The following is a 16337-nucleotide window of genomic DNA, read 5'->3' on the forward strand; positions in this document are numbered from 1 at the left end:
CCTTGCTCTCTGGCTCCAACAAGTGCAAGTGTCCATGTGGGATGCACAGGGAGTTGTCCACCCTGGCCCTGCCCTCAGGGAACCCTCAAATGGGAAGCAAAGGAGCCCATGGCTCTAGTGGTCCAGGTCACACAGCCCTCCAAAGCCTGTGACCTTGGGGTGGTAGCCAAGGGACCAGGTTTTGAAGAATCTGGTCCCCCAAAATGGGATGGGCAGGGGAACCTCCAGAGAGGGAGCAGGACACCCTGGAGACCTCTGTGGCTGGTCTTTGCTGAAGACTGGCTGTGGGTATGGAAGATAAGGTGGGGCAGGGGGCTTTAGGTGCTCAAGGAGCCCCCCAGAGCCTGCAGGCACGGATGTGGGGTTTCTGCAGAGGGTCATGGGCACTTTGGCTCTTTAGAGAGAACACACTGATTGCTCCTGGGAGGGAATTGAGTCAGAATGGAGTAGAGGGAGCTTGGTAGTAACTGGCGATCCCGAGATGGGACACTCTTAGTTCTATGTCCGTGTACCAGGAAATAGTTGGGAAGGTGGGGTGGGCATAGATAGTGGCGGGAGGGCAGGGGCATCTTTCCCGCAGGGGTCATGTGAGGGAGAAGAACAAGGCCTTGGGGTCCTCTTTTTAGCATGTGGCAGAAGTCCTAGCTGCGGGCTGGGGGCTGGGCCAGGGCACCCAGGAGACTCATGGGAAAGGTGGGGCTGGGGACCAGGCATTTTCTAAAAAGACATGTTTGTGTTTTATTTCCAGATGTGATCCTCCAGCAAGCACATAAATACAGTGGGGAAGGGGGAAGGATTGCTATAAATTAGAAAGAAGCCCCCCAGCGGCATGGCAAGGAGGGACAGGGGGAGGCCCTCCCACTCTGTGCAGACCACGCCTTGGTCACGGGCTCCATCCAGGGCTCCATCGGGGGTCGAGTGCGGGAAGGCACGGAGATGGTGGGTCCTGCTGCCGCCTGACTCACAGTTCGGTCACCTTGTTCTCCACCAGCGCGGCAATCTGCTGCAGGCGGCAGGCCAGTTGCATCTTCTGGCCCACAGGGTCCTCCTCCAGGGCACCAATGATCTGCCAGGGCAGAGGAGGCCGCCCAGCCTGAGGCCTCGGCCTCTGACCTGCTTCCATCTCAGTAGCAGGCTGGGAGCCAGACCTTCCTACCGAATATTCCTCCATGAGGAAGCCGAGCCCCATTCCCCAGCCCCAGGCCCTTGCATTCCTCTGCCTAAACTGGACCTGGACACTCCCGTCCCCAAGGAAGACTCCTGGGGCCTCCCTCTGGGCTCCAGAGGCACGCCCCTCTCCCCGGAGCACCCCCAGGTCTCACCTGGTCATAGTACCTGTGGATGTGGGTGTAGAGTTCTTGCAGAGCTTGCAGGCAGTGGGGAGCCGAGGTATAATTCTGGGGGAGGCACATGGTGGGTGAGGCCCCGGCCCAGACCTTGAGCCCCCAGCTTCCCCCTTCCCCTGTGTCCTCACCCCTGAGAGCTCAGTCAGAGCTGAGTTCATCTCCTGGTAGCTCGCTGGAGGGCTCTGGCGGATATCAGAGTAATATCTGCAGAAGGGCACAGAGTTAGGGGCAGGCAGCCCAGGAGGTCCCTCGTCCATGATGCCCAACACCTACCTCTCTACCATCTGCTTGTAGCGAGGGATCTCCCGGGCGTAGAGCAGTTTGTTCACTGGGGAATCCTGCTCCGGGCGGGGTGGGCATGAGCGGGGAGGTGCCCTCTCCTGGCCCCATGCCCTGTGGGGAGCCAGCCCCACCCAGGGCTCAGCGCAGAGCCCCTGTGGCTACCCTCCCCCCCCGGCCTGCCCTCCTCGGCCCTCACCCGGCCCACTTTATGCTCTGAGACTGTGCAGGAGTCCATGAAGGTCTGGGCGATGACGGCGAGGACCGCATCCACGTTGTCTGACACCCGCACGTCAAAGATGAGCTGCGGGTTCTTCAAGGTGTTCACCCAGAACCGCAGCAACAGGCTGGAGACACAGGCCAGCCATGGAGTGAGGCCCGGCCAGTCCAGCTCAGCACCTCCACCTGGACCCTGGTGGCCCTGAGCTGCCTGGGGAGCTGGCCATATCGGGGTGGGGAGGGGGGCGGGCACGATTGGTCACCCAAGGTGATGGCCCCCAGGCCTGGGCTCCTGTCCTGGCTGCGCTGGCAGTGTCCTGGTGTATCTGGGACTCATCTGCCCGGGTCCAGGCCAGCAGGTGACACACCTGTTCGTCTTCCAGATGTGCAAGGTCTCCGGGTCCTCAATGCTGTGCTTCTCCGCCAGCTCATCCAGGAAGTCAAACAGGTACTTGACGGCGATGGGCACGGGCCGGTTCACGCTGAGGATGGCTTGGAAGGCGTCATCCACAAACTTCTGCAGTGTGCCCTAGAAGGCAGGGGATGGGGCACTTTTGGGGGGGTCGAGGTGGGAGGCCCTTCGAGCTGTGGCCAGCCCCATTGTCCCACAGCATCTCCCCAGGTCTGTCCAGGTGCCCTTTGCTGAGCCTCCCCAGGAGAGGAGCCCCACCTTCATGGACAGCAGGCGGGTGAGGTAGATCTCCGGGATGGCCTTGGCCCGTGCCCGCTCCCGCTCCCGGTCCCTCAGGCTGCTCCGCCGTGCCTTGGCTGCCTCCGGCTCCTCGGGGGCTTTCACCAGGTGCCACAGACGGACCCCACCCTCCTCGCTATCCTCCAGCATGGGGGTGTCTGAGGGCGCAGAAGCTGGGCCTCAGTCCTTGGCCCCCCTGCACCCATGCCACCAGCCGGGGTGCTCCAGCTCGCACCCAGGAGCTCCCTGATGGTGACGCACCACCACCCTCATCCACCCGCCGGCCTGGGTCCAGTAGGGAGTCTTGGCTTCCCCACTGACGAGGTGTTGGGAGACCCAGATAGGGCCGATGGCATGGCCTCGAGCTCCTGAGAGCCTCACTCACTCTCCCCTGAAGGGCAGCTGGGGGCCAGGCTCTGGGAGATGATGCCTCCTCCGTTGTGTAGCTGGGGGATGAGCCTCACTGTGGCTCCGTCTGGGACCTGGCGGGGAGGGGGGCAAAGGCTGGGCTCCTTCCCTTGCCAAGCCCGAGGTGGGGGTCCTGCCTCCCCAGACCCCACCCACCGGGCACCTTGTAGTGCTGCAGGGTGTTGAGTCTCTTCCAGCGGTTCTGAGTCACTGATGTCACGTCCTCATCTGACAGGGTGAGGTGACCTGCCAGGCCCGAGCGCCACTCTAGGGGTGCAGGGTGGGGACCCGGGGGAGCCAGTGAGCCCACAGCCTGTTCCTGCTGGGCAGAGCCGAGCTGCCAGGGGCGGGGAGAGCCAGGGGCGGGCATTCACCGAGATCCAGGGCGTGCGCCGAGGGCCTCTGGGAGAACGGGGTGCCCTTGTAGATCTGATCCAACACCTTCTCCTTGACCTGAGTGATCGTGTCCGTGTCAAGCACCCGGGTGGGGATGTGCAGTGCCGTGTTGCTCCTTGATGGCCCGCCTGGCCCCGGGCTGGCCAGCACCATCAGCGTCAGGGCCCGGAATTCCACATCCTCCCGCAGCAGGCGGCTGTCGTTCAGGGTCCGTTTTGCCTTGCCTGTCACTGCGTCCACGGGGCCCTTGTCCACCTGGTACTGGATGGCCCGGAGGAGCATGTACATTGGTTCACCGGCCACCTCCTGCAAGCATCAATCTGGGGATCAGCTGGCTGCGTAAGCTCATAGGGGCAGCTGGCTGTGTGGAGCCAGGGCAGAGGGTGGTCCATGCCAGCGGGCTCAGCTTTGCACGGGGCCAGGGCAAAGGCTCACCACCTGTCCCTTACCGACACCCTGCCCTTGTGCCCGAGGTCCCCTGGGAGGGATCGGGCCACAGGTCAGGGAGGCCCGAGGCAGCAGCCCTGGCATGGGGTGAGGGGAGAGGGGCCCTCACCCTCAGGAAGGCGTACAGGCATATAGACACCCAGTTGGTGAGCAGCTTCTCCGCCATGGTCTCCGTCCTGCGTGGAGCGGGCCCCAGGTCAGAGGGGCTGCGCAGGGTCATCTTGTCCCCCACCCAAGGCCAGTGGTGGAGGTCAGGCAGGGCTGACTGGCCCTACCAGTGGCTCGGGACCCAGCTGGCCACCTGGGGCTCCCCGGGGCCACCCTGCCCAGAGCCGTCCAGGGCCAACCTGCGCAGCATGAGCTTGGGGTTCTTGCGCACGTAATGGGAGGCCAGGTCACTGAGCAGCGTCCTCATGATCTCGGTCAGGTACTCGAGCTTGCTGTGCAGTGCCAGGGACAGCAGCGAGGCCACATGGCAGCGGTCCCGCTGCGAGAAGCTGGGTTGCCCCTCCAGGGTGTGGATGAGCTAAGCGGGAGTTGGGGGGCACCAGCGCTCACTCTGGGGAGCCCGGCAGCCCACGTGGCCTCCCACCATGTAGCCTATGCCTGCCGACCACCCAGCCTCCCTCTTCACCCCAGGCCCGCCTCCAGCCTGCCCACGTGGCCCTCACGGTCAAGAGGAAGAGCTTGCTGTTGAGCAGGTTGGAGAGCTGCATGAGGCCCTGGTGCACGGGTGCCCGGCGACCCTCTTCACCCGGCCCCTCGACGGCCGGCTGCAGGGTGCCACTGTTGCGCCCAGGGAAGAGGACCCGCTCAGCATAGGTGCGATAGTCCACAAAGGGGATCCCGCTGGCCTCCAGGTCGCTGCTGAGGTCAGTCATCTCTGTCATCAGGTCTGCAGGCCGGGAGCCACCGGGGTCTGAGCTCGGGAGCAGCTCTGCCTGTGTCCCGCTACCCGCGCCTGCCCTCCCACCCCTGCCCCACCTGTGAACTCCTTGCGGCACTGGTCACCCACGCCAATCTCCAGGTTTTCCAGCTGCATCAGAACCTTCTGGTAGTCCCGCATGGCTTGCTTGCTCTTGTGCCTGCCACCGGGGGACCGAGTGTCAGCCACACAAGCTGGCCTGCCTGGGCCGAGACCCCCAAGCCCAGATGGCCGGCTGTGGGGCACCTTTGCCATAAGTGAAGAGGGGACTGGACTGGACACTGGCGTGTGTGTGATCCTCACCTGTACATGAGGGTCAGGAGGAGCACGGCAGTGATCAGCAGGGCTGCACCCACGCCTAGGCCCACCTGGGCCTCCACGGGGAAGGCAGACAGCACGGGTTCTGCCTCATACTGGACCGGGCCCAGTACCAGGCGCACGTTGCCCATTTGCACCTGGGGGTGGTGGGAGGCACAGGATTCCTGAGCACTGGCTCTGATGGCTCTGGCCGCCCACGACTGTGCCTGGGGTCCCAGCCTCACCACGAACTGCAGCAAGGTGCCATTGCTGGGCTGTGGGACCTGCGGGGGCGGCTCACAGTACAGGTGGGTGAGCGTCAGCGTCTTCACCAGGCACTCGCTGTCGCCAATGTGCACGCGCACTTCCTCCTTGCTGATGGCCAGGTTGAGGCCCTCGCCCTGGGAGGCCGATCACGGGCCTGAGTGGAGTCACTCAGCCTGTGTCTGCAGGTCCCCCCTGTCCCCCAGGACTGCTGGCTGAAACCCTGACCTCCACATCCAGAATGTGGCCTGGCTTGAGGCGGTAGGGGCGGGTGGACCCCCCCTCGTGATGGAGGGGGGCCAGCCGAGGGTTGGGCTGGTACAGGAAGTCCTGGCCCCCACTGGCGCTGGCAAAGTCCACATGCACGTTGTCCAGGCTGAAGAAGACCCGCCGGGGGCTCGCCGTGTCAGGCACCGCGGGGCTCCGGCAGAGGAGGAGGGTGGATGAGTTGATGGAGCACACGCTGGAGCACTGTGAGGGGGCAGGCCGAGGTGAGGTGAGCTGGGGGCTCCCAGCCTGCCCCGATCCCTTGCTGGGCACAGCCTCGCCTGCCGCTGCAGGCTCACCTGCAGCCAGCCCCGCTCCAGCTGGGTACAGGCCTGGGGGGCTGCAGCTGGAGCCTCGCAGCTGCTCCTTGGGGTCGGGTCCTGGGACTGCAGCTTCACAGCAGCCCTCTCCGAGATCTCCAGCCACACGGACAGCAGGGGCTGCTGTACCACGTCCAGGCCCGTGCCCCTGACTCGGATCAGCCGCCCACCCCTGCGCCAGGACAGGACTCAGCGTGGCCCGGGCAGCCTGGCCCCGTCCTGCCACCCCACTTTGCTGGCAGGGTGCAAGTGCACCAGGTCCTCACCCCCGGAAGCTGACACTGGGCTCGGCTGCAACAAGCTGGGGGTTGGCAGTGTAGTGGAAGGGGCTGGCGAGCAGCAAGCGCTGGGCCTGGCCAAAGACCACTCGGACCACTGCGTCTCCTGGGCTAGCCTGGGGCATGGTGTGGCACACAATGGCCTCAGGACACACCGGCTCTTGGCTGCAGGGAGGGGAGCGGTCTGGCACCTTGGGTTTGAGCCTTGGCCTGGCCAGCCCGTCAGAGACCCACTTTGCCTCCCCCACCAAGGGCAGAGACCCCACCACCACCACTGTATGCCAGGGGACTCGGGCCCGTCGGGAGCACCCCAGCTGGCAGCGACCAGCTGGAAGCAGGAGCCACTTACATAGGGCAGGGCTGGCTGCCCACAAAGGCGCTGATGTTGCCTCCTGTCTGGAGGCGCTGTCCGTGGATGGTGAGCTGGGTTCCTCCTGCCTGGGGGCCCCGCTGGGGACTCAGGCTCAGCAGGACAGGGTCCTGGGAAACAAGGCAAGCCAGGGCAGGCATAGCCATCTGGCCTGGCATTTCCTCACCTTGGCTCCAGTCCCTAAAGCCCTGTGCCCCACTGCCATGCCCCACCAGGGGGTGCTCTGGTCCCCTCCCTGTGTCGCCTTGTCCTCAGCCCCAGCTCTAAGCCCTAAGATGCCGTCACCTCCTCGGGGACCTCTTCATCACCTCCTCGGGGGTGCTGTCTGTGCCAAGGGCTTCCTGGCCCTGGAAAGGGCCCCGGGCAGGAGGACAGGAGGGCTCAGGCTGGCACCTGGAGGCATCTCTGCTCTCCTGCATCCCTGTGCCCTCCTCACCCTCCCACCTCGGCCCCCAGCCCACCCCACACTCAGTGGCCAGAATGACCCCTCAGATCACATGGCTTCCTTCCTGGACAAGAGGCAACTCTTCCTGCTCCCCTCGGGTCAAGTTGGAAGTGCTCACCCAGATGTCAGTAGCCTTCTGCCCCTTCTTGCTACAATCCCCCTGTGTGGGCACACACCCTGGGCAGGCACTGACCTGGTAGGTGAAGTACTGGGTTGAGATGCCTGGGGGCCGCCCCTTGATGGCCACTTGGATCGGCCCCATGGTGCGGTTGGGGGCAGGCGATGTGACACACACGATCCTGGTGATGGAAAGCCCATGGCTGCTCAGGGGCCCTTGCCTGGCGGGAGCCACAGGGCATTTGCCAGCCACTGCCCAAGGCCCAGCCCCCCTCCCTCTGGCTTATCATCCTTTGGTGCATCTGACCCCAGGCCCACGTGTCTCGGCTCCAAGCCTCCCTTCTTTCTGGGTGGCCAGTCTCTGTGGGCCTCCCTGGGATGGCATCCCTCTGCCCCTAGCTGCCAGGATGCCTCACCGGGTCGAGATGCGGTAGAGAGACGGCTCAGGCCTGCAGGGCCAGCCAGCCACACTCACGGCGTCCTGCACGTCGGCGAAGTCCCGGCCCAGGTTGGAGCCCTGGATGGTAAGAACCAATCCGCCCTCAGGGGGGCCAGTCAGGGGCTCAACCTGTAACCAAGAAGGATGGTGAGGGAATGCCCTCGACCCACACCCTCTGAGGGGGGCGTGGGAAGGGCTGCTAGGACCAAGAAAGTGGGGGCTAGGGGTTGAGGGGAGGAGGCAGACTGCTAGGCCATGGGGGAGGCGGCGGTGGGTGAAGGTTCAGGGGCTCACAGTCTCGATCCTGGGTGTGGGACACAGCGGCTCCACGGCTCCAGGTGGGCATAGTGGCCCATAGCGACAGGCAGGCTGGCCGTGGCTGCACCACAGGCAGCCCAGACTCCCATTGGCTGCCTGGCAGTGGCTGCAGTCAGGGTGGCCCACAGCACAGTCGTACAGGGTCACTGGTGGGGGGGTTAGGAGGCATGATAAGGCGCCCCCACTGGCTGCATGCCCTGCCCTGCCCACCCCACCGCCCCCAAGCTTCAAGTCACCATGAAGACTGTGAGCATTGTCCAGCCGCTGGCCCTCGCCCCGGGTGACATAGATGGGCACCGGGAGCTCCTGCTGGACCATGGAGGGCTGGAACTGGGGATGGAAGGGAGGGTCAGGCCCGACGCAACTGAGAACCTCCCAGGACCCCTGCCCGCCTCCTCTGGGAAGCTCCTCCCCACGGGTATGCCTCCCCACCCCCACCCGGTGCAGGGCACGTCTCCCAGCCGTGGCGTGCCCAGAGCAGGCCTCATGAGTGACAGTGGGTTAAAGGGGGTGAGTGAGTCCCTGAGGGCCTGGGACAAGCCCAGGCGGCAGGAGGTGTCCAGTGGCAAGTGAGACTGGGGGATCGGGCACCTGCCTGCTGGGCCTGGCAGTGAATGAGGCCCGAGTCCCCAGCCACCTCCTCCAGGGACGCTGGCAGCCTCTGCAGTTGTCCGGGCAGCTCTAGCCAGCAGTGGTAGGAGGCAGGCAAGCCCTGGGGGGTGTATGCTGTCAGTAGCCTGAACGCCATCGGCTATCCCCGGCCCCCACCTGCTGGAATGCTCACCTGGAAATGCTGAAGGTTCTGCACGCGGAGGGCCAAACGGCTCTCCCAGCCCACTGGCACCAGAAGGGGGCCCACCAGGCCCTCGACCTGAGGACAAGCCCCCGGGCCACGCACCTGGATGTCCACCTGGCCGGAGGAGACCGCTTAGCACTTTGGAAGGCAAGGGGCCTGGGGGCAGGGGGGGCGTGGGGCAGGGTGGATCCACCCACCTCTTGGGTGCTGTAGATGGTCCTCTCACCCTCTGGACAGTGTTCTCCATGCACACAGTGGCTGCTCTGGGGGCACCAGTGGCAGCGCCAGAGGCTGCCCACACAAGCACGGCACCTGGGAGGGCAGGGGGCTGCTGAGACGGGGCACTATCTGGGGTCCCCACCCCTACCCCACAGCCAGGCTGGGCACTCACGGGGCAGCTGCCTCCAGGGCTGTGACTGCGCTGCAGTCATAGAAGGAGAAGTTGGTGGCAGCCACGGGCACGTCCTCGAACATCAGGGCCAGGGACAAGGTGATGTGGTCTGGGAGGGGGAAGGCAGTGGCAGGACAGGTCAGGTGGCTCCTGCCTCTTCCAGTTCCCGCCCTCGCCCCTCACCCCAGGGGCCCCTCACCTGTGCCTGGAGGGTTCAGTGGCAGCTGGTCCTGGGGAGGGGTGACGCAGGCCACCTGGGGCCCTTCCACATGAGCCAAGCTGTCATAGTTGCCAAAAGCGCAATGGAAGTATTCATCCATGGCCAGGGTGGGCAGCCGGGGTACCAACAAGGTGACCTGGGGCACATTCGAGGAAACCCAGCAGGTGGGGACCTTTGGAGGGGGCCACGGGGCTGAGGCAGAGGGGTCCAGGCAGGGAGGGTGTGGGCAGAGGCAGAAGGAGAGAAGGAAAATGGGGCTCACCTGGCCCTGCTCCTGGCGGGGGTGGTGGGCTGGTAGCACGCTCTGGATGTGCAGACAGAGGCCGTCCTCGTACGTCCACAGCCACTGGTTGGGCTGGGTTGCCCGCCTGCATTGGCTCTTGCGGGTACACCTGTGGGGCAGAGGCCCAATGGGGTCTTGTGTGGGACTCGGGCTCCCTGGGTGATGGGCAGTTAGGGGCATGATACGGTCCAGGCAGAGCGCAGCAAGCGGGGGGCAGGGAAAGGGACTCCGCTCAGACAGGAAGGGGCTGACCCCGCAGGGCCTGGGGACTGACACACAGCCTTTGGTCTTGACTGTGAGTCGAGGGCTGCTGCTGCAGTGGAGACGAGCACACGGACCTGAGTGAGGGGCGCCATCGGGGATTGATTCCTGGGGCTGTGGAGGGGAGCTGGAGTGGGCCAGGGGGCACCCGAGAGAGGCTGACAGAGGCCCTGCCCAGCCTGAGGCAGTGTTGGCAAAGGGACACCAACCAGGCTGGGGGAGGTGGACTGACCTCCAGGCCCATCTAGAAGCACTGCAGGCGCAGTGCCCCGCCTCACCTGCCCTGCAGGACGCACCAGCCACACAGAGGGTCCTGGGCCTGAAGGCAGCTGCTGCAGTCCAGGAGCTGTGGGCAGGCTGCCACGGGTACCCGGGCCACCTGGACAGGAGGCAGAGGGCAGAGGTGGTGGGTGCAGGGCCTCGGGCTTCGTGTGCCTGGGCCCCTTGGACAGCCCTCACCTGCTGGGACGTCAGCACGTAGAGGTGGCTGCCGCTGCTGTCCACAAGCAGGTCCGGGCTGATGGCCGAGCCCGGGGTCCCCACTTGCTGTGAGTGGTACACCTGGCCTTGGGTGCCATTGAGAAAGACCTGGGGGAGTAGGGGACAAGGCCCACTCTCAAGATGGCCACAGGCCGACCATTCGGGGCAGGTGCTGTCACGGCTGGGGTTCTAGGGGAACCTCCTGGCCCACAGAGCCGACTCCCATTCCCCCCCAAGACAGGGAAGCTGGGCCAGGCTATGGAGGGTGAGGCAGGCCCCTGGGCATCCAGCGTGCCCAAGTAGCCTCCTCGATTGAGCCTTACCCAGCTAAGGGAGACACGCAGACCACAAAGAAGCAAGAGTCCCCTGTTACCAGCTGCCGCTGCCTGCGGGACATCCCTAAGCTACACATCCAGAGGTGGAAGGAGACAGATCCTTCTGTGAGCCATCCCAGGGCAAGAGGGCATCCAGTCGGGCTACTGAGGCCAGTCCCGGCCTGGCAGCATAGAGGCTGGGCACTGGGGGTCTGGCTGAGGACCCCCTTGCCTTCCTCAAGCCCTCACCTTGTGCAGCTGGCCCCGAACATCCCCCAGGAAGGCGATCGTGTGTCCGTCCGCCTGGAGGGCCGCAACAGCGCTGATGGAGTGTTTGAGCTGTAGCAGAGGCCTTGCCTCCACAGGCTGGCGGCCTGCGATGGGGCTGGGCGTGTGTTCATCGCCACAGGGGTATGACTCCGGGGAGTCCTGCGGAGGTGAGGATGAGCAGGGAAAGAATTAGTGCCCAGAAGAGGGAGGCTGGAGGCGCCTTCCCTAGGCCCTGGTCTGCGGTCCGTGGAAGAGGGCAAGGCAGCTGGTAGGACATGCCCAAGCTCGCAAGTAAGAGGGAGAGATGAAGAGCCCTGGGACTTAGCCTAAGCTGGCCCTCTGTGTCATCCTCTAAAGCAGAGGTCATTGGTGATGGGGAAAGCATCCAGCCACCCTTGGTCAGACAGTGGCTGGATGGCTCAGAGAGTCCCTGGTGGCTCAGACAGTGAAAGTGTCTGCCTACAGTGTGGGAGACCTGGGTTGATCCCTGGGTCAGGAAGATTCCCTGGAGAAGGAAATGGCAATCCACTCCAGTATTCTTGCCTGGAAAAATCCCATGGACTGAGGAGCCTGGTGGGCTGCAGTCCATGGGGTCGCAAAGAGTCAGACATGACTGAGTGACTTCACTTTACCCTTGGCCAGGACGACTTGTGACAGCCGTGGCTCTGGGCTGGGAGATGATTCAGGTCCACAGAGGGCCAGGGCCAAGGGAGGCACACTGGGATAAGATAAGGTTGCCAGATGCCAGCGTGCAGAGTCTCAGAGGACAAGGCAGGGGTGAGGCCTGGGCCCAGTCACTCACGGATGGCAGGGTGACACATCGCGATGTGACGCCATATTCCACAGTGGCTTCCTCGGTGCCGCTGGGGCCCCGGCCGCCTGCCGTGTAGCAGAGGCGCCGGGCCCGCTCCATGCTGGCGTCCAGCTCGGCCAGGGGAAAGGCACACAGGGCCGCCTGCACCCCCCTCAGGCCGGCGGCAAAGGCCCCCAGTAAGGCGCCTGGGGCAAGGGCGGCGGCCTGTACGAGTCCGTGGCCCCGACAGCTGAGGGGCACTTCCACGTAGGAGTAGAGGTTGGCATCCCTCAGGCAGACCCGGGCCACGTACGAGCGATACTCGGCCTGCGCCCGGTCCCCGCGGCGCCGAAAGACAAAGTAGGCCGACTGGGCGTTGGCTAGGGCCGCCACATAGCTGTTGTTGTAGTCGGAGAGGTCACCCACCACCAGGCGACCCAGGCCCTCGCTGGAGAAGGGCTGTGGCCCGGCCAGCTGGCGCACTGTCAGGGGTGGCACCCCTGCTGACAGCTTGCCCGCCAGGCCCCGGGCCACCAGCAGGAGGTCCTGATCAGGTCCAGACACCACCAGGCCCACCGTGGGCACCCCCAGGGTGTTGGCGGCCACGAACTGCCCGTCGCCCGGGTCCTCAGCCCGGTAGAGGAGTTCTGCCACGTCCTCCAGCCGACGCTTCTCGCACACACCCTGCCGCACCTGCCCGCAGGCCACCAGCTCCCGGGCCCGCCCGCTGACCAGCAGCAGCTGGTTGGTGTTGTCTGTGAGCCGGGCCTGTGGGCACTCGGCCGGGTCCCGGAAGGGCACACAGTCAGGGCTGTCGAGGACGGGACCCGTGATGGCCACTGACTCCAGCTGCAGCTCGGGGCTAAGTTGGAAGAGGCGATTCACTGCACCCACGTAGAGCGCCCCTTGGCCCGGTGCCAGCGCCAAGTGGTGGAGGGTGGTGTTGGGTGCTGAGAAGCGGTGCGCCCCGGTTGGGGCGGGTGGCGGGCACAGCAGAAGCAGCATGAGCAGCAGGTGGGCACAGAGCAGACGCCGGGGTGCCATCTCGGGGCCCTGGGGAGGCCGTGCAGGAGGGCGCGAGTCAGGGTGGCTGTGGGAACAGCGCTGGGGAGCAGGAGGGACAGACAGACAGAAAGGGAGGGAGAGAAAGGCAGAGAGACAGAAGCAGAAAGCTGGGGCAGATGGAAGCAAAGGGAGAGGAGAGAGAGAAAGTCCGAGCGACTGGGGGACCAAGAAAGGGATGGAGAGTCCCCAGGGATGACGGTGGGGTGCCCGTGTGTGTGCAAGGGAAGAACTTTCTTCATCTTTCACTTTATATGCAGATTCTACAAGGCCATGCACGAGAACACCCACAGAAGGACTGAGTCACCGAGAGAGGAGAAACCCCTGAAAGGCCCTACAGACAGCAGGGGCCAATGGCCAGGGCCAAGGCAGAGAACAGAGGGCTTGGGGGATAGAGGGGGCTGTGGCCCAGACTGAGCTGGGGGTGCTCAGTGCCGAGGCAGGGGAGGTGCAAGGGACCGAGAGACCACCCAGGGTGCAGGGATCGGGGGAGGCCAGTCCTTTGCTCCATGGCTCTGGCAGCCAGGGGTCCACCAGGGTCTGGCGTGGAGAGTGTTGATGGGGATGGGGTATGAGAAAAGACAGGGCAGGGACTTCCTGGTGGTCCAGTGGCTAAGACTCCACGCTCCCAATGTAGGGGCCCTGGGTTTGAGCCCTGGTCAGGGAACTTGATCGCACATGCCACAACTAAGACCCAGTACAGCCAAATAATTAAATAGAAACTTAAAAAAGACAGGGCAGAGAGAAGACAAGCAGAAAGAGTGGGCCCGGGGGAGTGAGAGGAGCACTTGAAAGGAAATCAAGCCAGGAGTCAGGCATCCCCGTCCCCCCCGGCCTGCAGCCATCTGGGGTTCAGACCTGAGGGAGCCCCCCGCAACCCCCCCACCCTGCCCCGGCCCTGTCGGGGCCCAAGGTTGAGCCCAAAGCAGAAGGCTCTGAGTGGGGTCCCTGCTGCACCTTCCAGCTCACCTCCCGGCCAGGGGCAATTAGCAGCCTTGCATGGTGCCCAGGTGACAAGGTGAGGGATACATGTCATGAGCCCCTGGGCCCATGACCTCTTGAGCCTCCCTCTTCCTGAGCCCGGGGGCAGAGCCCCAGAGACGGGCAGAAAGCAGGTCCTGAGTTGTTGACCGAGGGTCCCACACCACTGGGGGTGCGGGCAGGCACCAGCCAGGAGGGCACCTGCGGGCATTCCATAGCCAGCAGCTCCAGCCCCCATGGGCGTGCCAGCTGCTGGGAGAGCCCCCGAGGAAGGCCCCTGCTCCCTTATCTCGGGGGCACAGACAGGAAAGTCAGGCCTGCCTCGGGGACTGGGCCATTTCCTCTGGAGCCCAGTATCGGCGGCCGTGTCTGGGGGGGGGGGGTCCAAGGCTAGAGGGCCTGCAGCTGGAGGTGCTGGGCAGGGGACCCCCGGGCTCCAGGCTCTTCTGTGCTCGGGGGACTCGGGCACTTACCCTGGCAGACAGCAGCAGCAGAGGCATCTCCTGGGTGGCGTGGCACATACCTCCTGGGTTCAGCTGCCCCGGGGCAGTGGTGACGGACACAGGACGGCTGTAGGGGGCATTGTCCTGAGTGGGAGGGAGACAGTCGAGGCTTGGCCCCATTCACATTCACTCCGCAGAAGGAGGGGGCCGGGGCCTGGCAGGCGGGCTCCCCCACAGCTGGCAGCTTTGTCTCTGCCCCAACAATGTCCCTTCTGTCTGGAGGCCCAGGCCAGGGACCCACTCTCTGGTGTTCCTAGTCCCACATCCAAGCTGCCCTGACCCGGGGGCTCCCTGTCACTTCCCACCCGCAGGGAGACACCCCCCTGGGGATCTGGGGACAAAGGGGGCAGAGTTGCCTTCATCCAGAAAAAAATGAGACCCACACAGCCAGTTCTCCCATGCCCACCCGGTGCCAGCTACCAGGCTCCTCCCCGTGTGCCCCCAGGGGTCCCTGTGAAGGGCCTGGAGGAGGTCACAGAGCGCCCCACCCGCCGAGGGTCAGTGCCTGCATGGGCAGCCTCACCCTCCGCAGCCTTGGCGCCTGGCTGGAGGCAAGCCCTGGCCCTCAATGCCGGCCTTTGTTGCGGCTGGAGGCAGGGGAGACGCCGGCCAAGGCAGCACCCCCTGCTGGGAGACCTCCCCCTATGCCCCCAACTCCCCACCCCCAGGGACTGGCAAAGTCGTGCCAGGTACAATCTGGTGCCAGTGGAGGGGGCCGTGGCCAAGTGGATGCACAGGAGCAGATGGGCACCCAGCCTTCAGCTTTGGGTGGGGACAAGACTACCAGCAGGTGGCCAGCTTCCTATGCCAGGCTCACATGGCCCCATCTGCACACAGAGCTGACAGCGCTCAGGCCGTGGCTGTGGGGCAGGAACCAGTCAGGTTCCCCCTCTCACCCACGGTGTGCAACCGCAGCAAGCTCCAGGGTCCGGTGGCAGTAGCAAGGCTGGCAGCCACTTGGCTGGGCTGGTTGGGTAGCTGTGGGGGTGGGCAGCGAGGCGGGCTGCTTCCCTACCCCCCGTGCCCTGCCCCGTGGCCAGAGGAGCTAGCTCTCCCATTTGGGGCCACAGTGGGATTCTTACCACCCAGCTTTAGGGCCACCCGCCTGGCTGGGGTGGAGAGATCCATGCCCCCTACTTCCCCACCCTTGACCCGGAGGGCCCTGAACCCTGTGCCTGGCCAGCCCCAGCTCCTGCCTACCTGGGCGGGGCTCCTAGCCGGGGCCGAGGAGCAGCTAGCAGTGCCAGGAATGAGTCCTGGCCTCCCTCCCCACAATGCAATCGCACCCAACCCGCCTCATCCCGGTGGCCCAGCCTGGGCAGTCCAGCCCCTCCGTACCCGCCCCTTTGCCCGACGGCTCAGGGCAGGGCACTGCTGCCCTCTGCTGGCTTTGGTGGGCAGAGGTGAGAGGGCCAGCTGCTCACCTGCCCAGAGGAGATGGTGCCCTCCCATGGCGGGACTGGCAGGCATGCAGTCCTTGGCCTGCCATGAAATGCCTACTGAGTGTCAGATGCAACCCCGGCACTGGCACCGTTCAGAGACAAAACCCACTGCCATCTGTCTCAAGACATTCCTGGATCTAAGGGGCATAACTACCTACCAGCAGATGAGACCCCAGCTCATCTGTGGACGGCACTGTGGGTCACTAAGGATGGGGACTCGAGTCTAGGGGTGCTCAGATCCTCTAGATGTACAAACTGGGTTTAGAAAAGGCAGAGGAACCAGAGATCAAATTGTCAACATTCATTGGATCATGGAGAGAGCAAGGGAATTCCAGAGAAACATCTACTTCTGCTGCATTGACTACATGAAAGCTTTTGATTGTGTGAGTCACAACAAACTGTGGAAAATTTTTCAAGAGATGGGAATACCAGACCACCTTACCTGACTCCTGAGAAATCTGTATGCAGGTCAAGAAGCAGCAGTTAGAACCGGACATGGAACAATGGACTGGTTCCAAATTGGGAAAGGAGTACGTCAAGGCTGTATATTGTCACCCTGCTTATTTAATGTATATGCAGAAAGCATCATGCAGAATGCTGGGTTGGATGAAGCACAAGCTGGAATCAAGATTGCTGGGAAAAATATCAATAACCTCAGATATGCAGATGACACCACCCTTATGGAGGAAAGTGGAGAGGAACTAAAGAGCTGCTT

General features: G+C 64.2%; 1 protein-coding gene across 1 annotated transcript; it reads right to left on the reverse strand.

Moving 5' to 3' along the window:
* Window positions 1-713: 713 nt before the first annotated feature.
* PLXNB3 (plexin B3) lies at window positions 714-15438 on the reverse strand. The gene is made up of 36 exons (XM_042242262.2): window positions 15381-15438; window positions 14151-14264; window positions 11644-12687; window positions 10821-11000; window positions 10237-10365; window positions 10056-10156; window positions 9496-9625; window positions 9213-9369; window positions 9014-9122; window positions 8820-8934; window positions 8611-8736; window positions 8422-8538; window positions 8063-8156; window positions 7803-7972; window positions 7486-7637; window positions 7146-7251; window positions 6487-6617; window positions 6126-6302; window positions 5839-6031; window positions 5501-5743; window positions 5254-5409; window positions 5015-5166; window positions 4771-4871; window positions 4458-4681; window positions 4134-4312; window positions 3896-3962; window positions 3318-3645; window positions 3107-3210; window positions 2921-3017; window positions 2515-2693; window positions 2213-2373; window positions 1825-1972; window positions 1620-1684; window positions 1475-1550; window positions 1323-1397; window positions 714-1066 (listed from the first exon to the last, which is right to left on the reverse strand). Exons 2-36 carry the CDS (start codon window positions 14196-14198, stop codon window positions 962-964), a joined length of 5739 nt encoding a protein of 1912 aa, XP_042098196.1. The 5' UTR covers window positions 14199-14264; window positions 15381-15438; the 3' UTR covers window positions 714-961.
* Between the last annotated feature and the right edge of the window lie 899 nt (window positions 15439-16337).

Source organism: Ovis aries, chromosome X, assembly GCF_016772045.2.
Source record: "Ovis aries strain OAR_USU_Benz2616 breed Rambouillet chromosome X, ARS-UI_Ramb_v3.0, whole genome shotgun sequence".
Taxonomy (NCBI): domain Eukaryota; kingdom Metazoa; phylum Chordata; class Mammalia; order Artiodactyla; family Bovidae; genus Ovis; species Ovis aries.

Bases quoted from the DNA above. Each gene is read 5' to 3' on its own strand.
- PLXNB3 (XM_042242262.2), bottom strand. From the start codon at position 14,198: ATGTGCCACGCCACCCAGGAGATGCCTCTGCTGCTGCTGTCTGCCAGG. The intron at 12,688-14,150 runs GTAAGTGCCCGA...CGGCCTCCCCAG, and splicing joins TGCTGCTGCTGTCTGCCAGG to GGCCCCGAGATGGCACCCCG. The intron at 3,018-3,106 runs GTGCCCGGTGGG...CCTCCCCGCCAG, and splicing joins ACACCCTGCAGCACTACAAG to GTCCCAGACGGAGCCACAGT.